General features: G+C 43.4%; 1 protein-coding gene across 1 annotated transcript; it reads left to right on the top strand.

Annotated features, from left to right (window-relative positions):
- The first annotated feature begins 223 nt into the window (after nucleotides 1-223).
- On the top strand, nucleotides 224-12,693 carry LOC307245106 (protein NLRC3-like). Its single transcript, XM_080020525.1, has 10 exons — nucleotides 224-362; nucleotides 5,033-5,109; nucleotides 5,342-5,405; nucleotides 5,681-5,773; nucleotides 6,072-6,164; nucleotides 6,720-6,812; nucleotides 7,111-7,203; nucleotides 7,535-9,415; nucleotides 9,516-9,627; nucleotides 10,983-12,693. Exons 2-9 carry the CDS (start codon nucleotides 5,040-5,042, stop codon nucleotides 9,553-9,555), a joined length of 2,427 nt encoding a protein of 808 aa, XP_079876651.1. The 5' UTR covers nucleotides 224-362; nucleotides 5,033-5,039; the 3' UTR covers nucleotides 9,556-9,627; nucleotides 10,983-12,693.
- The last annotated feature ends 9,963 nt before the right edge of the window (nucleotides 12,694-22,656 follow it).

Raw genomic sequence — 22,656 nt, 5'->3', positions numbered from 1 at the left:
CTTCACTGTAAAGCAACAGGGCCATTGTGACGTTTACCTTACAAATACACGGTGACGTTTCTATGTGCAGTTTAATTAATTTTAAGTTTAGCATTAATTCCACGCTGTGACTCCGTTCCCCAGTTCAGTACGCCCTCTACTAAAATGTAGTGCGTGGCCAACGGTTCCTCTTCGGCAGAAACTGAACCTCAGTATCGTTTTGTGTTGACGTCCTTCCCCTAAGGGGGTGGCACCGCGTCCTAGCTTAGAGGAAGCTAGATAATAGATCAGTGCCTTTATACTCGCGGTCTCACGGATGTAGTCTGCGCAGACGAAGCTTTTCGTCGGCTTGGCGACGTCCTCGTCCTGGTGCAGGCTGCAAGGTAGGCTTTTCAGACGGTTTCACGTCGCGGCGACGCGATTTGTGGAGATGGCGCTTCCACTATTCTAACCAGTGGGTTTATACTTGAATATTTGCTGGCGAGAAAGGCATAACGAAGGGTGAGAACAAAGTCCTTATGGTAGGAACACGTCCGTTTTATGGGCGTTTAACAAAATTTTCTTTAACGTCTTGCCACGATTGAGGTTAAATCTACTTTTGACAATAATATTAATATACATATTATTTTAACCTCTTTTTTTTTTTTTTTTTTTTTTTTTTTCCAATACACAAACAGCACAGGCTGCCTGCAATCTTACAGAAAGATCGGTTTTTCGTAGGGCTCTAAAGCAATATCACCTGGGTCGCTTGGCATAACTTGCATTATTATTATTATTATTATTATTATTATTATTATAATAACTAGGCAATTCCTGCCGAAATTGTGAGAAGTGGAGTAATAAAATGAAAATGCTCGATTTACCTTTTTTTTACCCTTTCCCCTTTTAGAGCAACAAAGGTCAACCAGATCAGCCAGGAGTGTTATAATATTATAGAATTAATAATATTCTATTATTACTATTTAGAATTAAAAGTAGATGGGTGGTAGGATGACGCGACATAGATCTCCATAAAAGGATATATACAGGGAGAGGCTCCCAGCGCCGCGTCACGTGATTTACAAGAACTGCTCGCTTCTTTTTCAGGGCGTGACCGCAAGATTCAAGAGGTTTATTCGTCACATACATATACATACTTCCATACATATATGCAGTGAAATGTAATGCAACGCGCCCGGTGATAGCACACAATAAGTCCTAGGAAAAAGTACAAAAATAAAATAAAAAATAAAAAGTAGAAAATTCCTTTCTAATAGACCGACTAACTGACTCCTAAAACGTAATACAGTAAGTGGAATACTTATAGAATAAGATAAAAAAATATATAGAATAAAATACAATAAAAAATAAATTGAAATAAAATGGAATAGGTTGAAGGAATATGCCTATGTATATACAGATATGTGCATTTAAAGTGGCATGTGAATGTGAATAGTGTGAGGTAGTGTTTGGGATAATACAGCACAGTATACAACAGTACGGCGCAGCAATACGGCATCACGAACAACCCTGAACAGTGACACAGTATGCGGTACAGTATGCTACATACAGTACAGTAGGTAGTGGAGCCTAGTGCATGGCTCAGTTAGGACCCCTGGTGAGGTCAGCGTTGACAGTTCTGATGGCGTGCGGGAAAAAACTCCGTCTCAGTCTCTCTGTTCTCGCTGCGTGACTGCGGAGGCGCTTGCCTGACCGCAGCAGCTGAAACAGTCCGTTGTTGGGGTGATGAGGATCCTTCATGATCCTGCGGGCTCTGCTACTACATCTCCTGGTGTATAGCTCCTGCAAGGGGGGGAGGGTAGTTCCAGTGGTACGTTCAACTGAACGCACCACCCTCTGCAGGGCCCGCCTGTCCTGGGCAGTACAGTTCCCAAACCAGGCAGTGATGTTGCCTGTCAGGATGCTCTCCACTGCTCCAGAGTAGAAGGACTTGAGGATCCTCACCGAGACCCGGAATTTCCTCAGCTGCCTGAGGTGGTAGAGACGCTGCCTCGCCTTTCTCACCAGAGTGTCTGTGTGAACAGTCCATGTTAAGTCCTCTGTGATGTGGACTCCCAGATATCTGAAGCTGCTCACCCTATCGACAGAAGTCCCATTAATCCACAAGGGCGCGTGCGTCCTCGATTGTGATCCACGCCTAAAGTCCACAATCAGCTCCTTGGTTTTGCTGACGTTCAGGTGGAGGCTGTTGTCCTGGCACCAGAGTGACAGGTCAGCCACCTCCTCGCGGTAGGCCTTCTCATCGCAGTCGGTGATCAGGCCCACGACCACGGTGTCGTCAGCAAACTTAATGATGGTGTTGGAGCTGGACCTGGCCACACAGTTATGTGTGTACAGGGAGTACAGTAGGGGGTTGAGGATGCAGCCCTGGGGGGATCCTGTATTCAGGGTGAGGGAGCTTGACATGTACTTCCCCACCTTGACCACCTGGGGGCGGCCTGTGAGGAAGTCCAGGATCCAGGTGCACAGCAGAGCATTCAATCCTAGCTCCAACAACTTGACAGCCAGTCTGGTGGGAACTATGGTGTTGAAAGCTGAAGTGTAATCAATGAACAGCATTCTCACATAGGCCCCCTTCTGGCCATCCAGGTGTGTGAGCGTGGTGTGCAGTACCTGGGAGACCGCGTCATCCGTGGATCTGTTCTGCCGGTACGCGAACTGCAACGGGTCCAAGGTGCGGAGGAGGGAGGCGCAGATGTAATCCTTAATCAGCCTCTCGAAACACTTCATGACCACCGAGGTGAGGGCCACCGGACGGTAGTCATCCAGGCAGGTTGGAGAGGCGATCTTCGGGACAGGAACGACGGTGGACCTCTTGAAACAGGACGGGACCACTGATTCAGCCAGGGAGATGTTGAATATTGTGGTGAACACCGGAGCTAGCTGGTTAGCACAGGTCTTCAGTACTCGTCCAGATATGCCATCTGGACCCGCAGCTTTCCTGGTGTTCACCCGCATCAAAGCCCTCCTGACCTCGTGCACGGACACAGAGTGCGCGCTCGTCCCCAGCGGTGTAACTCCAATTAGCCGGCGAGCTAGCGGTGTTGCTGCCAGACTCGAACCGCGCATAAAAGGAGTTCAGTTGGTTGGCCAGGGAGGCGTCCACACTCGTGGCTGGGGAGGAGCTGCTCTTGTAGTTTGTTATTGTTCGCAGCCCCTCCCACAAGCGTCTTGTGTCCCCCCGCTCCATCTGCAGCTCCACGGTGTCTCCGTACGTCCGTTTGGCGTCCCTCACCGCCCTCCGCAGATTGTACGACGCCGCTTTGTAGTTGTCCATGTTACCAGATACAAGGCCGTCGTTGTAAGCGGCCATGCGCGCATTCAGAGCGCAGCGGATGGATTTATCAACCCATGGTTTCTGGTTTGGAAATATCCGAACTTTCACCGTGGGAACGATTTCATCCGCGAGCGTAGCCACAAAACTCACTACAACCTCCGTAAACTCGCTGACGTCACTTGAACTCGCTTGGAACATGTCCCAGTCTACGCCAGTCAGAGCGTCCTGAAGCGCAGCCTCTGATTGGTCCGTCCACCGCTTCACTTCCCTCGTCATCACCAGATCCCGCGCGATCAGAGGCCTGTAAACAGGAAGCAGCGAGATCGCGGCGTGATCTGATTTCCCGAAAGCAGGAAGCGACACGGGCTTGTATCCGTTCTTGTAACGTGTGTAACAATGGTCCAGAGTTCTGTCTCCCCTGGTGAAACACGTGATCTGTTGGTGGAAATTCGGCAGAACTTTTTTAAGGTTGGCCCTGTTAAAGTCCCCAGTCACCACCACAGCCGCGTCGGGATGTCTGTTCTGAAATCCGCACAACACATCGTACAGATCCGACAGAGCTGCGTCGGTGTCCGCTTGCGGTGGGATATAAACGGCTGTAATGATGACCGTGCTGAATTCCCGGGGGAGATAAAATGGACGGCATAGTATGGTCAGCTGTTCCAGGTTCGGCGAGCAGGAGTGGGAGAGGAATTTGGTGTTGTTGGCGTTACACCAGCGGTTGTTTACCATTAGGCAGACGCCTCCACCTTTGGATTTCCCCGACTCTCCCGTTCTGTCGCCGCGGAACACGGAGAAGGCCTCGGCTGGACGTATGGCTTCATCCGGCACCAGTGGGGTCAGCCATGTTTCCGTCAGGCAGAGGACGCAACAGTTCCTCGTGTCTCGCTGGAATTGAATCCTCGCTCGAAGTTCATCCGTCTTGTTCTCCAGGGACTGGACGTTAGCAAGAAGGATGTTTGGCAGAGGTGGACGGTAAGGTTGCGTCCTCATCCTGACCCGAATGCCGCCTCGTTTACCTCGGTGCTTCCTCCGTGGGCCGGCTCGTGGAACAGCGACTCCATTTTTGTTGTTGCTGTTGTTGCGAGTGTTCTCGCGTAGGATTTCCGCCGGCCACTCTGCTCCCACGGATAAAAAGTCCCAAAGTTGTTCGTTTAGGGAAATTTTTATATCCATGAGTGCATCTCGGCCGTATGAGTTAATTGTTGATGTTTTTCTGGCGAACATTGTGATAAAAAAAGGAAAAAAATACTAAAGAGTAAGAAAGTAACCGGAGCGCCGGCGCAGGCGACCGCTAGGGGCGGCGCCACTATCGCCACCTTCAGTGTTTTGTTTGCTCTATGGTCCATGCATAAATACATAATAATAACATCTTTTTGAAATGCATTTATTTAACTCTTGCACTTTTGCACGGTGGTCCTCGGAGCTCAATGCACTGCAACTTAAGAAAACATGCAGATAGACGAAACATAAGCAAATTACGAAAAACACACCCGCATCAACAGCAGATCCACCTGAATGAACAGAAAACACAACCGTGTTAATACAACCGAATTACAGAGAAAAAAAACGACCGCATCAACAGTAAAACAATGCGATGTCGCTATCTAGAGGCCAAAATGAAGTAAGCTCCATGAAGCTGATCAGGTGGCTCTGATCAGCTTCATGGATTCATACAAATTGAGAGAATTCCTTGGGTGATGCATGCGCATAACCATGACAGTCACATTTAATTTAGTCTATTTATTTGTCTAACATGTTTGTTCGCCCTTTCAGAATCAACATGTTGGGAATCAACATGTTGAGTCTCCTGTGGAGAGAACCCAAAAACCCTCTGGAAATAAACATGGAAGGTAAAAAACAATTTCACCATGACTTTACATTACTATTGATCAGAACAATGTGTGATCTGTCCCATTTAGTGGCCAGCAGTGGGAGTTGTGATCAGGGATTAGATTGGGATTTGGGAGGTTGGGCCTTTACACCTACCTTTTTTATGGCACCTTATGTTACACAAGATGAACAAAGTGTCAGATGGAAAGGAAAAGTTGTGATGTGGAAACTAACTAACGTCCTTGCTCCTAGACTGTCTGCCCGTGGAGAGTGACACTTACCTGAGGAACTTCAGCCAGGACAAAAAACCTGGAAGGTAACGTTTTCACCAAGACTCCACATTAATATCAATCAATTCCATGTAGTCATATTCGGTCAGTTAACTTCATTTGGATATCTTATTTTTTAATGTGAATATGATACTCGCAAAAAACTATTAAAAATAAATAATAATAATGGGGTTTCACTGTACACTGTGTCTATGAAGAGTGATAATTCCATGTGGAACCCACATGTTTTAAAAAAAAACAACCTCTGACACAGAAATTCGATTCTGACAAATGAAAAATTGACCTTTTTTAATTCCCTTAGGTGTGAGTTTCCAGTGCCCAGTGGTCTGTCTATGAAGAGTGATAATTCCATGTGGAGCCCACCTGAATTCAGCCATGAAAGAAAATCAGAAGGGTGAATACAGTATATTGTCAACATATATTCATTTTTATTGATTGACCTTCCTATTATAAGTAAATATAGAATGTACATATATTACATATATGTATATTAATAAGCCGCAATAAAGTGTGTGCTAACAGTAATAATACCTAATAAGTTCATTTTAGAGCAATTGTCACAATTAAAAAAAAAAAAAAAAAAGTTTGGGTTCCACTATACACTGCATGCATGTTCAAACAGAAGTGCAAAATATAATGTATAATAAAATCAACCTCTGAGACAGAAATTGACCCTTTTTAAATTCCCCTAGGTGTGAGTTTCCAGTGCCCAGCGGTCTGTCTATGAAGAGTGATAAGTCCATGTGGGTCCCAGATACTTTCCGCAATGAAACAAAACCAAAAAAGTAAGATGACATTTTGATTGAATGATTAATTCATTACTATATAGATAAATACTGTACACATTTAGCAGCAATAGTTTGTCGCACCAAACAATTAAGACTCTGATACCAAAATAATATTCAATAACAGTAATATTCTCTAAGTAGTTTATGTTAGGGGACGTATTTATTTAGGATGTACCCCAGAATGTAGCAAACCACACACTGGCTCGATCATCACCTTAAATGCTTTGTACAACACTACATTTTGCTATAATCAGGGCTGTATAAATGATGATTGAAACCAATGATATTGACTCTGTGGACTGTGTGGACCTTCTCATTCCCATAATAGAAAGAAATGTAGAAGAACTCCATCACAAAAACAGAGATCTGACTCATGATGTTGGATACCCTAAAGATACAGAAAATTTCACAAGGCCAAATATTACTTTTCCCTATTGATGATGGTCTCCTGAACGCTTTAGAACAAAATATAATGTTTTAAAAAAAAAACAACCTCTGACACAGAAATTCGATTCTGACAAATGAAAAATTGACCTTTTTTAATTCCCTTAGGTTTGAGTTTCCAGTGCCCAGTGGTCTGTCTATGAAGAGTGATAATTCCATGTGGAGCCCACCTGAATTCAGCCATGAAAGAAAATCAGAAGGGTGAATACAGTATATTGTCAACATATATTCATTTTTATTGATTGACCTTCCTATTATAAGTAAATATAGAATGTACATATATTACATATATGTATATTAATAAGCCACAATAAAGTGTGTGCTAACAGTAATAATACCTAATAAGTTCATTTTAGAGCAATTGTCACAATTAAAAAAAAAAAAAAAAAAGTTTGGGTTCCACTATACACTGCATGCATGTTCAAACAGAAGTGCAAAATATAATGTATAATAAAATCAACCTCTGAGACAGAAATTGACCCTTTTTAAATTCCCCTAGGTGTGAGTTTCCAGTGCCCAGCGGTCTGTCTATGAAGAGTGATAAGTCCATGTGGGTCCCAGATACTTTCCGCAATGAAACAAAACCAAAAAAGTAAGATGACATTTTGATTGAATGATTAATTCATTACTATATAGATAAATACTGTACACATTTAGCAGCAATAGTTTGTCGCACCAAACAATTAAGACTCTGATACCAAAATAATATTCAATAACAGTAATATTCTCTAAGTAGTTTATGTTAGGGGACGTATTTATTTAGGATGTACCCCAGAATGTGGCAAACCACACACTGGCTCGAGCATCACCTTAAATGCTTGTTACAACACTACATTTTGCTATAATCGGGGCTGTATAAATGATGATTGAAACCAATGATATTGACTCTGTGGACTGTGTGGACCTTCTCATTCCCATAATAGAAAGAAATGTAGAAGAACTGCATCACAAAAATTGAGGGGTATCACCCATCATCTATACCCTAAGGATACAGAACATCTCACAAGGCCAAACATTGGTTGTCCCCATATTGATGATGGTCCCCTGGACGCTTTAGAGGGACACAAGACCGACCTTAGAAGGAGAGCTGAAAGTGTCAGAGAAGGCACTGCTGAAGGGCGTAGAGCCGCTCTCCGAAGGATCTACACAGAGCTGTACATCACAGAGGGAGAGAGTGAGGGGGTCAATACCCAACATGAGGTGTGGCAGCTGGAGATGCCTGACAACAGGAACCTGCTAAATGACAAGTTGATCACGTGCAACGGCATTTTCGATCCCTTACCTGGAGATGAGAGACCCATTCGAACCGTTCTAATGATGGGTGTGGCTGGCATTGGGAAAACCTTTTGTGTACAGAAGTTTATTCTTGATTGGGCTGAGGGCCTGGCCAATCAAGATACAGAACTCCTGATTCTGCTTCCATTTCGTGAGCTCAACTTGGTGAAAGATAAGCAGTACAGTCTTCTGAGGCTGATCCACACCTTCCACCCAACTTTAAAGATGGTCACAGCTGAGAGACTTGCCACCTGCAAAGTTGTGTTCATCTTTGATGGCCTGGATGAAAGCAGACTTCCACTGGATTTCCTGCACAACAAGGTTGTGCTTGATGTCACAGAAACAGCACCACTGGATGTGCTTCTGACAAACCTTATCAAGGGGAATCTGCTTCCATCTTCCAGCCTGTGGATAACCACACGACCGGCAGCAGCCCATCAGATCCCTCCTCAATGTATTGAGAGGGTAACGGAAGTGAAAGGGTTCACAGACCTCCAGAAAGAGCAGTATTTCAGGTTGAGATTTGAGGATGGTGAGCTGGCCAGCCGAATAATCACATATATAAAAAGCAGAAGAAGCATTTACATCATGTGCCACATCCCAGTGTTCTGTTGGATCACTGCTACAGTTCTGGAGGACATGCCGATTAGTGAGGAAACAGGAGACTCGCTCAAGACTCTGACAGAGACAGAGATGTATGCTCACTTCCTGCTTGTGCAAACCAAGAGGAAGAAGGAAAAGTTTGATGGGAGACATGAGATGAATAAACTGGAAATCTTACAGTCTGAACGGGAAGTTCTTCTGAAGATGGGGAGGCTGGCGTTCAAACATCTGGAGAAAGGTAACTGCATCTTCTACCAAGAAGACATGGAGGAGTGTGGTCTGGATGTCAAGGATGTTGCTCTGTACTCAGGACTGGCTACAGAAATCTTCCAAATGGAGCGCACCTTCATCCACAAAATGGTCTTCTGCTTTATCCATCTGAGCATTCAAGAGTTTCTTGCTGCAGTCTACATTTTCCACTGGTACACACGCCAGGATGTGAAGGTCTTTTCAGAGTTCCTCAAGGATGAAAGTGGAGGAAAATACCATGACAACACATCTCTCGGAGAGTTTCTGGGAAAAGTCACAAACAAAGCCTCTAAGAGTAAAAACAGGCACCCGGACCTCTTTGTTCGCTTCATCCATGAGCTCTCACTGGAGATGAGCAAGAGACTCTTGGGGGGCCTTTTGGGTGAGCCAGTGAGCAATCCAGACATGGTCCCGACGCCTATCTGGAAAATAAAGGAAATGTGCGCGGGGAACGACCCACTTTGCCAATGGCTCAATTGTTTAACTGATTTGAAGTGCTGCTTGGCGAACCAGGAGATCCAGGAGTTGTTGCAGTCTGACATTGGATGGCAGAAGGAACTCTCTGGCATCCATTACCTTGGTCTGGCCCACTTGGCGAAGACTTTCCAAGTTCCGCACCATCCCTTTCGGGAAGGACAAGCCAGACCGATGTTGGCAGCGAGACTGAGAAAACCTGGGTCAGTAGTGACTTCAATACCATTCGGATGCTGCATCGCTGAACATTATGTTTTGAGTGATGTTAATATTAATGTTATCTTATGTTTATTTGATCTGCAGCCTCCAATTAGCTAAATATGAATTATTAGCATCAGACTGACATCAAGATTCAGCAGAGGAGCCTCTCTGCTGGAGTGAGGAGACGGTGACCCCTCTGGACTCAGAAACCCAGGTTGGTTTTGTTTTGAGTTGAGGTTATTTGTCACATACATATACATACGGTCATACACATATGCAGTGAAATGTCATGACAGCCGGTGATTATGCTCTAAAAATACTAAAATGTACGCAACCGACACAAGGCGCTGGCGCAGGCGGCCGCGAGGGGCAGCGCCACAATCATTATATATATGAATTGTCTGTGTTGTATTAAATATACTTCAGTATTACACTTTATGACCTCTAACCTGTGACGTCAGAGTCATGTTCCAACAACTGAGCTGCACTGGAGCACGGTGCTTGACTTCCTGTGTCTTGTTTATTTAGTGATCACGTCAATGTGATTTTCCACTTTTCTCAGTTTAGCCATGTTTGAATTCATCCCACAAAAAAATAATCAAAGTGGATTTTCTATTTCTTCTAGTAAATGGCTAAAATCAGAGATGCTAAATACACATGTATAAAGAAGTGTAATGTACCATTTCTCTAAATTCAACAACTTTCAAATAATCAAGGGCCACCTCTAATCTTGCAAAATGATCATCAGAGATAGCTACTTGGGGGATGAAGGACTACGCTTTGTGACATGCCAGGATTTCTACGCTTCTTGAACTTGGAACAAACTCTGAAGCTTTTTAAATAATGGTGGGGACCTTAAAGCTGTGTTGACAATAAACATTTTTGATGTCGATGCCCAGACACCCATCGCCATAGTCCGTACTTCTATCTCCTACCAAGATTCTTGTCCTCCCTCCATGACAGCTCATTTTAAAACACTCCGGCCTCTGTCACACCCACGAAAATATCTGAACTTTGATATTGGTTGGACAAGGGAGAGGCTGCGGAGGAGTTTGGGGAAACTTGAACATGTTCTAATACTAATCTTTGCAATACTAATCTAAGTGTCAGTTCTACAGACTGCAATGTCTAAATTTTGGAGATACCAATTCATGAAATCCAGGTCCTTCCAGATATGTAGTGTATTTATCGAAATTAATGTTTAATTGACAACATTATAGTTGGAAACCTATGCCCGGTGATTTTTCAAATACTTTTTTGACATTTTACTTTATTATTATTTATTAGATTGACTTGTCAGATAATTGCTGCCATGGTATTGTTTACATTTCTGGCTAAAAATCATGATCCCTGATGAAATCATATTGGCTGGTGCAACCCAAGTTAAATTCACATACTTGCGGTACTGTATTACACATCGTGTCGGTAGATTCCTAACAATACACAGCCCTGGTAGTAACTAATATGTGTATTCAGGAAGTAGATGCATATTCTCCTTCATTGTCTTGATGTCTTTTTTGGATAAATGTGAATTAGGTAATGACTGTGTCGTCTTGGTCTTCCCATCAGGTGTTGTGGTGGTCGGGTGTCATACGACACTGGTGTCTCTGACCAGCAGAAAGCCGGAACAGCTTTGGAATGTCAAGGAAAGACAGAGTTCACGTTGAAAAACATGTATTGAAAAACAGTGAATTAGGTCCAGGGAAACTAGAACTACAACTGGTCACGTGGCCTCTTCCTGTCATAGTTATGGCAGTAAATGGGGGAGGAAAGGAGAGGAGTGCCGGCCCGGATCCAGGCCCCACGCCGACAGATTATAATAGTTAATAATAATAATTGTTACTTTCAGCGTGAAAGTCTAGCTTAAGCTGATAAACATAGAGCTGCTACTCTGGCCAAATGTAATGAATTAGTGCAGCCTTGCATTTTTGACCTTGCAACACACTTTTTTTATGAACTCAGAATTGAACGACTTGTTTTTTTGCACTCATCTACAGTATCTTTTTGTACTTATGTCTTTCTGAGGTATGTTCACTTTTTTTTATCATTTGTATCATTTTTTACCATTTTTATGTCGCACGACTTTGATATGAAATCACCATTTCATCCAACTAAGCAAATGTCTGTGTACAATATGATGATTTCTTCTGTTGCATATATATTAACATTATAATAGTATTGATATTTCAATCAAGTATCTATGTATGCCTCAGTGGTGGATTTTTTCTTTTCTAACGTAATTTAAACGTGAAAAATTAACTCTTGTTTCAGATTTTTGTAGCATTAGTTATTTAGTATAAGATTCTGAGAATTATGTTAATTTAGGTATGAAGTTATGTTACATGATGAATGAGCTAATTTCTGTGTAAAAGTATAGTTAAATATTTTTATATATGAAATGCACGCGCACCTTTTGAAGTTAGGACATGTTGCAATATATTTACTACAATACTTTATTATTGTATCATCATGTAATCATGCCCTAATCAGAGTCACTTTGAATTACAGTTCACAGTAATTCAAAGTGACTCTGATTAGGGATACCGTGGTCTCGTGGCGTCACCACTGTATTGAGCTCATTACCGTCCTTACAGCAAATAAAAATAAATATGTCTATGAAACAAATAAACAGAGAAAGCGAAACTCGCATTTGGAAAAAAAGTACTGTTTGTTTTTTATTTTAGTTTGAACATTTTGAATAGGCTATTTTGAAAAACCGTGAAATTTTTAGAACATTTTGAATGGCCATTACAAAACAAACAATTTTTTATTATCAGGGGACAGTGCCGTTATTTTTTTTCCCATTAACATTTTTTGGGGGGGGCCTGGCCTGGACAATTATAGGGGAAACACTGAGATGTAGTTAGATGTCCTTATTGAACGAAAAAAAATAAAATAAATAAAAAAAAAACACTGTGCCTAACAGAGACACCTTCTCAGTCACTCTCTTACCCCTTGAATGATAGGACAGTTCTTTACAGATGTATGTCTAAAAAAAACGATTCCGGTGTTCCCATTTTTGCTGTTTCAAAGCTTTGGCTAAGGCCTTGCCATTTCTTTAGATGAGTGTGTTTCTGTGAGCATTACAGATCTTTTGGAGGACTAGTACAGGCCTGTTTAAAATGTATAAAGTGTATAAATGTCAATGACTCAGTCCTGTGTTCCACAACGGAAGATGAACCTGCTGGTTAAAGTTGTACACCCGGGAAAAACCCTCTTTGTGACTAAGCCTGAAAAAACCCAATAAAAAACACTGCGAAACAAAGAAACAATTTGTATTTTATCTATTACATGCCTGTAATTTATTGCCTATACGACTGAGGAAAGAACAAACTAAGTCAATAAAGTTTGGATTGTACAGCAATGGTGCACTCTGGTCTGATATCAAGGTATGAGTGGTGACACATGGTTCTGTCTTAACTTTATAGCCCCCCCAAGTGGAAAACTACTAGCAGGCCAGCACACAGTCAAGTGGAAAAGAACTGAACAATATCGAAACCGAACGTTACAGAGTTACAGGGTTTGTACAATATTGAAACCGAAAGTTACGCAGTTCAGACCTCAAGAGAGAGGGAGAGAGAGAGAGGGGGACAGAGAGAAGGAAAGGGAGACGGAGAGAAGTTTGACATAATCTCGTAAAATAGACTGCAATGTACATGATGAATGTTTTCTTGTAAAACCGTAGATAATAACTGAGCATGAAATGTCCAATGTTAGTTAAAAGGGAAGTGATGATCAGAAGAGGTGATTTCATGATCAAAATTCAAACCTTCTTTCCCAAGTAGGAACCACGCCCTTATTTGCCATTAGCACCTGTTCCCAATTGTCCAATGTCACAGAGGAATGTGTTTGGATGCAACGATTTCTTTAAAAGAGGCTTCAGACATCACCCTAAAAGACAGTTTCAGTTGTGTAACTGCTAGGCCAGTGTTCACAGTTGTGCTGCATCGGCTGATCATATCTATGGCTGAAGATATTCTATTTCTGCTGAGGTAATTTTGAGGTGTCTTGGAATGTGTGGCATCCCAAGACAGCCCCATCGTATAAGATAATTACTAAGAGACGGTGCCAGGGGTCCCGAGAGAGAGAGCACATCACCAGGGGTTCCGGTGATAAGGGAGGTGAAAATTGACCTGTGACCTATGTAGGGGAACCAAATGGTCAACGTTGTCTGTGGGCAAGCATAAAAGAACCCGCCCGAGTTTCATTCGACAGAGAACCCATCCGGCTCGGTTCTCTCCCGTCCTAGGCAAGTCTAGTCTGATGCTCTTCTTTTGTAATAAATCAATTATTTTACTCAAGTCAGCATCAGCGGTCTCGCCTTCTTCATCAACACATCTAAAACAGGATGTTCGCTTGCTGACGACCAGTGCAAACTGGAAGGTGTGACTAAATTTAAGAGGTGGAGCAAGGGGTCTGTGCTTCATACAGAGTGGAACCTAGTCGACTCCCCCTGACAAGAGGGACGGAGAAGAAGTATGATAAAAGAAAATAAATAAATAAATGAATAAAATAAAATAAATAAAATTAAATTAAATAAAAATAATGAATTAGAGGTGATATTAGATTGACTAATATACTCTTTAGATTTAAATGCGTGGTATGAATAAAAGTAAACATTGCTTTATTTCAAATGCGCGAGAAATAAAAAAGCTGATAATGTATGTTTCATTGAATTGTATTATAGTATGTAGAATTTAGAGTGGTCTTAAGACACTAAACTCTTGTGTTGTTATCTTTGTTTTTTCTTTCTTCCTCTCTTTTACTTTGCTGAGTGAGAGCTGGGGAAACAGACAACAAGTCAGAAGCCTGGAAATAGGAGAAGAGCGTGTGAGTGACTTGGACAAAGTTATTGGAGGATACGACCCAGTAGTCAGACGGATGTTGGCCAAAGCGGAGGAAAAAGGAGCATGACCAGAAGGAACAGGACCAGGAGACTCTCAGAAATATCAGCCAAATACAGTGGGTGGATAAGAAGAATGAGGATAAGAAGGCCAAAGAGAAGGTTTATAGATGAGCAGAACAGAAAGAATTGTAGGTAGATAATGCACTGCGGTGCCCCCTAAGGGGAGCAGCTGAAAGAATAGGATTCTTGGTGGTGGAATGAGGAAGTAAAGGAGCAGCTATGAAGATAAACACTGATGATTATCTTGATAAAGAGGGTGACATTGAGAGAAGTGTGCCACATATGACTTTAATGGTGGCTGAAGGATTTGAGCAGAAGCATATAGGAGAAAGGATGGAAGAAGCTACAGTATTGTCAAAAAAAAGTAGCTTATTGGGGTCAAACAATAACCCATGGACACAGAAGCATCATGCTTAGATAAGGAAATTGTTGCATGCAACGGAAATAGCTGTAGCTAGGTGTGCAGCACACAAAATGGACACGTCAAGGGTTACTCAAGGTAACAAAGCAGCGGATGAGGCTGTTAAAGCAGTTACAGGGGCAAACAAAGCAGGCAAGGTTCTTCTTGTCACCCATGAAGTAGACTTGGACTTGGAAGATAAAATCACGCTCAGAGATGTGAACTCGATCCAAGAAGCGGTGTCAGCCATAGATAAACAATTGTGGTTGGACCGAGGGGCCACACAAGAGTCTACTGGTCTGTGGAGAAATCATGAAGGACTGATGGTAGCACCCCCGACCTACTAGGTCTGATGATTCAGGAAGCACATGGGTTAGCCCAGGGGTGGGCAAACTACGGCCCGTGGGCCACATCCGACCCATTGGTCTTTTTAATCCGGCCCGCCGAAAATTGGTACAGATTTCATAATTATGACTGCATTCATTTCACCTTGACCTGTAATGCCTGGCGTTTCCACCAGGTGGGGCATTAGGCGCAGTGACTTGATTTTGCGGAGCCCGAGCTACTCTCTGTTATTAGTCTGCCACTACTCTGAACCCATCTGCAACAATGAGTGGGCCAAAGAAAAGAAAAGTCGACAGTGAGTGCCGAGTGTTTAGTAAGGAATTGACATCTAAAGACTTTTTTACTGAAGTCCAGTGAAAGGCTGCATGTCTTATTTGCCAAGAAACGATTGCGGTTTTAAGGGAATATAACATCAGCCGTCACTTTTCCACCAAGCGTGCTAATTACGCTAACAACCCATAACGGACGGCTACCGCTCAGAGGTTGGCAGCTGGCTTGCAGGCTCAGCAAAACACCTTTATCCGACAAACTGCCATCCAAAAATGAAGCACGAAGGCAAGTTATTTGATGTCATTCAAATTAGCAAAAGCCAGCAAGCCTTGCTCCGAAGGGGAGTTTCTCAAAGAGTGCATGGTAGAGACAGCAGATATCTTGTGTCCTGAGAGCAAGAACAAATTTGAAAAAATTAGCTTTCACGCAGGACAGCGACTCGCCGTATTGAATTAATTGACGAAGACTAAGCTCTCAAGCTACACAAAATTTTTTTATTTTTATCAGAGGGATTAATGACAATTTTGAGATAACGGAGGAGTTTTTTGCCGTGGAATCTTTAAAAGGGGTACGCTCGCCAACGTTACCACAGATGGATCGCCAAATCTGACGGGAAAAAACGTCGGACTGCTCAAAAGAATCCAGGGGAGGGTGAAAGAGGACAACCCTGAGCAGGAGGTAATTTTCCTACACTGCATAATTCACCAGGAAGCACTGTGTAAATCCAGATTGCAGCTTGACCACGTGGTGAAGCCAGATGTAAAACTCGTTAACTTTATTCGAGCGAGGGGACTTCCCCATCATCAGTTTATTACGTTTCTTGAAGAAACTGACGCTGATCACAGGGACTTGCCTTACCATTCTAATGTCCGCTGGTTCAGTTTGGGGAAAGTATATCAACGAGTGTGGGAGCTCAAACAGGAGATTATCTCATTTTTGGAGCTACTTGAGAACGCTGACAAGTTTCCTGAGCTGAGTGTTTCCTGAGTGACACAGATTGGATTTTTGATTTAGCTTTTGCTGTGGACACACTGACACACATGAATGAGCTGAATGTGAAGCTACAAGGGAAAGATCAGTTTGTGCATGAAATGCATACAAACGTCAGAGCCTTCAAAACCAAGCTAGCTTTACTCTCAAAGCAAATGTCATCATCAAAAGTCATCCGCTCATTTCCCCACACTGGCTACGTTGAAAGAGGCCCCGCAACATGTGGAAAAAATACAGGAAATCACTGGATGACTTCTCACAAGACCCTGAAATGGTGCCACAGGAGTTGCAGTTGGAACTGATTGATCTCCAATGTGACACTGTCTTAAAGGAGAAGTTCAACTCTCTTAAAATGGATGAGTTTTATGCTTCATTAAGCGCAGTCAAATTTCCAAACATCCAGAAGATGGCACAGAGGATGCTGGTGTTGTTTGGCTCTACGTATGTGTGTGAACAGACTTTTAGTGTGATGAACACCGACAAAGCACCCCACAGATCCCAGTTGAGTGATGAACACCTCATATCTGTTCTGAGAATTGCCAAAACAAAACTAACACCAGACTGCGATGCACTGGCAAAAATGGGTGATCAACAACACTGTTCCCACTAAAAGGTAAGTGTATTAAGACTGTCATGCTTTTTTTCTGTTTATGTTTGATATGTATGCATCTTGTGATGACCCGGCCCGTCTGTCAAATTTTAAAAGTCAATGTGACCCCTGAGCCAAAAAGTTTGCCCACCCCTGGGTTAGCCCATGTTGCAAGGGGGGAGATAAGAAGAAAAATCACGAAAGAGTATGGTTTTTGGGCACCGTACTTGCTTGAGCAAATTGATTATGTCATTGGCAGATGTACAATCGGTCTTAAAAACAATGTTCGGAGGGGTGTGATGAGTCCACCCAGTCACATTCCAACTCCAATAGGTTCCATGTGTGAGTTGGTCATGGATTTTGTTGACATGATAAGACCAGTAGGAGGTAAAAGATTGGACGTCGATAGATTTTCACGGGGGACTGAAGCATGTTTAACCAAGCGTAAAGATGCTCAGTCAGTTGCCAAGCCAAGTTCTTGTGTCGTGAAGTAATAAGCAGGTGGGGACTTCCAGATCACATATCTTCAGATAATGGGAAAGAGTTCGTGGATAAAACAGTAAAATAGATTCTGCAAAAATTGGGAATTAAACAACGTCTAGGAGCTGTTTATCATCTGCAAAGCCAAGGTGTTTGTGAACAAAAAAAAAAAAAATTGAATGGTGTGCTGAAAAATCGCATTGTAAAAATCTGTCAGCATACAGGTTTGAATTGGGTAGAGGTGTGTAGTGAGGAGCTAACACTAGTAGAGAAATATCCATTCTAAATATCTGATTCCGTCATAGACTCAAAAGTATTTTTGACTGAGAAAATGCATGGACAAAGGGGGAAAAGGAAAATGTTAATCATAAATTGGAATAATGTTAAGGTATAATGCAAAAGTGAAATTATTAAACTGTATTTGATGTGTGTGCAAGATACTGGCTGGTGAATTTTTCTTTCAGGACCAGTCTGAGGTTGGCTGTGTCCGGAGATCCTAACAGCCTAATGGACTTGAACACTCAAACATGGACATTCAAAAATGGAGGATGAAAATGGACGCCTGACCCTGAATGAGGACATCATGATCAGGAGTGTCGAGTGAAATATCATTAAAAGTGGATGGTGTTAAAAAGCAACAGTTCAATACATACATATGTGTTATGCAGGTTTTATAATATTGGAGTTTGTTTATTACAATGTAACATGTATTATTGATGAAAAGTCTGTACTTTACAGTAGATATCTTTATCAAGCCATATTATTTTGATTTAGTATTGTTTTCCTTGAAGTTTTCTGTAACAGGGTGAAATGAATATATTGGGACCTCAGGTGTTTTATTGTTTTGCGGGGTTTTGAGGGACATTGATGATGTCCTGTTGGGGATGGTAGCTCAGGAGGTAGGGCTGGTCGTCTAGTAATCTAAAGTTTGCTGGTTGGATCCCAGGCTCCTCCTGCTAGCATGCTGTAGTGTGCTTGAGCAAGACACTTAACCCGTAATTGCTCCTGATGGCTGCGTCCGTCGGTGTTTGAATAATTGTAAGTCGCTTTGGATAAAAGCATCTGCTAAATGTAATGTAATCGGCAGGGACAGGTTCACTGGAAGGTTCGATGGGTCGACCAGCCTAACTTTGGACAAAATCTTGTATTTATTTCTGAGGTTCTGAATGTATGCATTTATATGTAACATCCTGTACAGTTGTCTAAACCCTTCTTCTTTGCGATTAATTGATTTGAAGTGCCATAGGTGGTTGCCTGGGGCAGAGGAACCGTGAGAGAATTTTCCTGTCTTGATTGTTTGTTGAAAGAACTAAGAAAGGAAGCTGCCAGATGGGTTTTTCGCTCTCACACTCCACAAATTTATTGTATTGCTATGACTAAGCATGTTCAGAAGGGTATATTATAATCAGTTTGTTTGTTAGTATGTGATTTCTATTAAGCCAATTAACGTCATAAGTTCAATGACTCTTATCTCTGTCGAGACTTTGTGTAGTCTCGAAGGGGGGAAATATGAGGTGTCTTGGAATGTGTGGCATCCGAAGACAGCCCCATCGTATAAGATAATTACTAAGGGGCGGTGCCAGGGGTCCCGAGAGATAGCACATCACCAGGGATCCCAGTGATAAGGGAGGTGAAATGTGAACGGTGACCTATGTAGGGGAACCAAATGGTCAACGTTGTCTGTGGGCAAGTATAAAAGAACCCGCCCGAGTTTCATTCGAGAGAGAATCCATCCAGCTCGGTTCTCTCCCGGACGTCCTAGGCAAGACTGGTCTGATGCTGTTCTTTTGTAATAAATCTATTATTTTACTAAAGTCAGCATCAGCGGTCTCTCCTTCTTCATCAACACATCAGATTCATCAAGAAACTACAACTTAAAAAAAAAAAAAGTCAATGTGGCTGTTTTCAAATGAGTGGGATTCTCTCAGAGTGGATTTTTTTTAAATCTATTTTGGACATTTCTTTTCTGCTGCTATTGTGTTTACTACTTGTTGGAAGTCTCAAGTAAATGGTGAGAAAAATTTCAGTTCTTAATTTACTTGTCCTGGGGCGCCTCGGTGGCTCACTGGATAGAGCGCACCATTTTCAAGGCTGACTCCTTACTACAGCAGCCGGGTTACCTTCTGGCAGGAGGCCTGTGGTGGATGGGGTGGCTTGAGCAGCCACATCTCATGCTCGTTGGTTGGGCTAATGAGCATCAGGTTTAAAAACCCTGTCCAACCACTCAAACAAGGGAGGAGCTCTGTTATGACATGTTCCATCTTCTCCTGGCTAATTCTACCTAGCCACATCTCGACAATAAACTGGTGTTATTAATCCCCCCCATCGTCCGTGTCTCTGTGCCAGAGGTCCCTGAACACACCACTTGGGTGGCATGTGGTGGCGAATCTGCCACAGTGGTACCCAATATGGGGCTCCGGCAAAGGGAAGGGACACAGAAGGGCCAGCCAAGGACACCCTGGAGCCACCAGCGGTCTAACGGGCGCCCCCAGCACCAACCCTCTTCCGACTGGCAGCAGCACCTAGGGGGTCCGGCGGAGCACCGGGGGAGAAGCAGCGGAGCAACCACCACAGGTAACCGCTGGCGGCTAGCTTCTCCGCCCAGCAGGCATTGCCGGGACTACCCAGCAGACAAGCCATCCCTCCAAGCAGCCCCTGCAGCAGCCAAGTCCCGCCACACCGTCACCAGCAGCCCGAGGCCCCATGCTCCAGAAGAGAGGAGGGGGCAGTCTGTCGGCGCCATGGTGGAAGGAGGCCGGTCGACCGTGCTGCTCCGGGGAACTCAGGTCCTCTGGGAGGGGACCTCTTCGGTTTATTTTTTTTTTTTTGGTATGAGGTATGGGAACCTTGTTTCAGAGTTCGGTGCTTTATTAATTTGAGGTACAGGAACCCTGGGTCAGAGTGTGTTTAAAGCATTTATTTAAATTTTTGTTCTCTGCTTGGTGGGGGGAGTAGGCTTCAGCCAGGAATTCTTCCTGGCCTCAGTTTGGTGTTGGGGGTATGGGGTGGCTTGAGCAGCCACACCTGATGCTTGTTGGTTGGGCTAACAAGCATCAGGTTTAAAAACCCTGTCCACACACTCAGTCAATGAATTGAGTGAATTAACTGATGTATGTATTAAAAACAACTTATGGGGTAGCACTTGCCGAGAGGCCTGGACAAAATGAGAACCTGCTGTTGATGCACCAGCCCTCTGTGTTTGGAAAGCCTCACTATGTGCCCAAGGAGTAGCCCAGCAGACTCCCCGCTGCATTGTGCTCAAGCGGCGGCGGACCAGCAGGCTCGCCCCGCCGCATTGTGCCCAAGCGGCAGCAGCCCAGCAGGCTTCGCCCCGCCACGTTGTTCCTAAGCGGCGGTGGTGCCCTACTGCTTGGGCACATAGTGAGGCTTTCCAAACACAGAGGGCTGGTGCATTTTTTGCTGTTGTTTTTTGTTGTTGCTGCTGCTGGAGTTGATGTTGCTGCTGTTGTTGTTGTTTTGTGGCTGCTGCTTCGATTTCTGTTGTTGTTGTTGTAGTTTCAAGTTCAAGTTCAAGAGATTATTTGTCACATACATACACATACGGTCGTACATATATGCAGTGAAATGTCATGACACCCAGTGATTACGCACAAGCTCTATAAGCTCGAAAAATACTCAGATATGCATAATTGACACGCAGTGCTCGCGCAGGTGGCCGCAAGGGGCGGCGCCACAATCTCGATTCTGGGTTCTACAATTGTATAATAGGATTAATGGTCTGTGTTGTATTAAATATACATCTAAATCCTCCTAAATGAAACTTTACCATAACTTACCTCCAGTGCTTACCTCACAGAGTAGAAATCCTAACAACACAGGGAAATGAAAATTTTCACAGACAAGTGAAACCGGATCCTCATCTTGTTTACAGAAGTGACGTCAGTGACGTCAGCAATTCTTACTCGACGATACACGCCCCCTCCACAACAAGGCCTCCGTGTGTTTCTGTTGTGATATTACAGTGAGAGGATCATAAGAAGGGTGTGTTTTTGGAGAGATAGTCAAAAGGATCTCCCTCCCAAGGTCAGAATGAAAAACTTGACCCGTAACTAAGGGACGTTAATTAAAGGACCATAACTGGATTAAGATGAGATGGTGCACACAGTTGAAATTTCCGTTTCGGGTGAGGGCTACCACTTCCGGTTTCAGTGATGTCTTTGCTGTGCGTTAATTTGTTGAGATGAGATGGTACACACTGTTGACTCAATACAGATGAGGAGATTTCTGGTTCCGGTGAGAGCTACCACTTCCGGTTCCAGTGACGTCTTCGCTTGTGCCCTGTTGCTGTTGCTGCTACTATTGCTGCTGCTGTTTTCTGTTTCTGCTATTGTTTCTGCTGGTATTGTTGCTGCTGGTATTGTCGTTGCTGCTGCTAACCTTATACTTAAACTTAACCATCCACCGTGACTGGATTAGGATGAGATGGTGAACACAGTTGAAATCTCTGTCTGGTAAAGGCTGCCACTTCCGGTTCTGTTTACGTCTTTGCTGTGCATTTCTTCCCTGAGGACTGTTGACTCAATACAGATGAGATTTCTGGTTCCGGTGAGAGCTACCACTATCGGTTCCGGTGACGTCTTCGCTTGTGCGTTGTTGCTGCTGCTGTTGCTGCTGTTTTTGCTGTTGCTTTTGTTGCTGCTGGTATAGTAGCCACTAGTGTTGTTATTGCTGCTGGTGTTGTTGTTGGTACTGCTAACCTTATACCTTAACTGGTGTTGTCGTTGCAGCTGCTAACCTCATACCTAAGCTTAACCATCCCTAAACTTATATCTAAACTTAACCATCTCTAAACTTATACCCTAATTGAAATATCTCTAACTTTGTACCACAACTCAACATCTCTAACACCTCTAACCTGAGTGACTTTTCCAGTTCCGGTGAGGTCTTTGCCTATGCGTTGCTGTTGTTGCTCCTGCTTTGGTTTTGCTGTTGTTGCTGCTGGTGTTGGTGTTGCTGTTGTGGCTGCTGCTGCTATTTCTGTTGTTGTGGTTGTTTCTGTTGTGATATTACAGTCAGAGGATAATAAGAAGGGTGTGTTTTCGGAGAGAGAGAGTCAAAAGGATCTCCCTCCCGAGGTCTGATTGAAAACTTGACCCGTAACTTAGGGACGCTAATTAAAGGACCATGACTGGATTAAGATGAGATAGTGCACACAGTTGAAATTTCCATTTCCAGGATACGTCGTACATGTCTGTGATCACACGGTTCCGCCCCTGAAACTGTAGGTTGAGCGCATTAAGAT

Source organism: Zeus faber (assembly GCF_960531495.2).
Source record: "Zeus faber genome assembly, chromosome: 19".
Classification (NCBI taxonomy): domain Eukaryota; kingdom Metazoa; phylum Chordata; class Actinopteri; order Zeiformes; family Zeidae; genus Zeus; species Zeus faber.
This window is presented reverse-complemented; position numbering and strand designations above follow the sequence as displayed.

Bases quoted from the DNA above. Each gene is read 5' to 3' on its own strand.
- LOC307245106 (XM_080020525.1), top strand. From the start codon at position 5,040: ATGTTGGGAATCAACATGTTGAGTCTCCTGTGGAGAGAACCCAAAAAC. The intron at 5,110-5,341 runs GTAAAAAACAAT...CCTTGCTCCTAG, and splicing joins TCTGGAAATAAACATGGAAG to ACTGTCTGCCCGTGGAGAGT. The intron at 6,813-7,110 runs GTGAATACAGTA...AAATTCCCCTAG, and splicing joins CATGAAAGAAAATCAGAAGG to GTGTGAGTTTCCAGTGCCCA.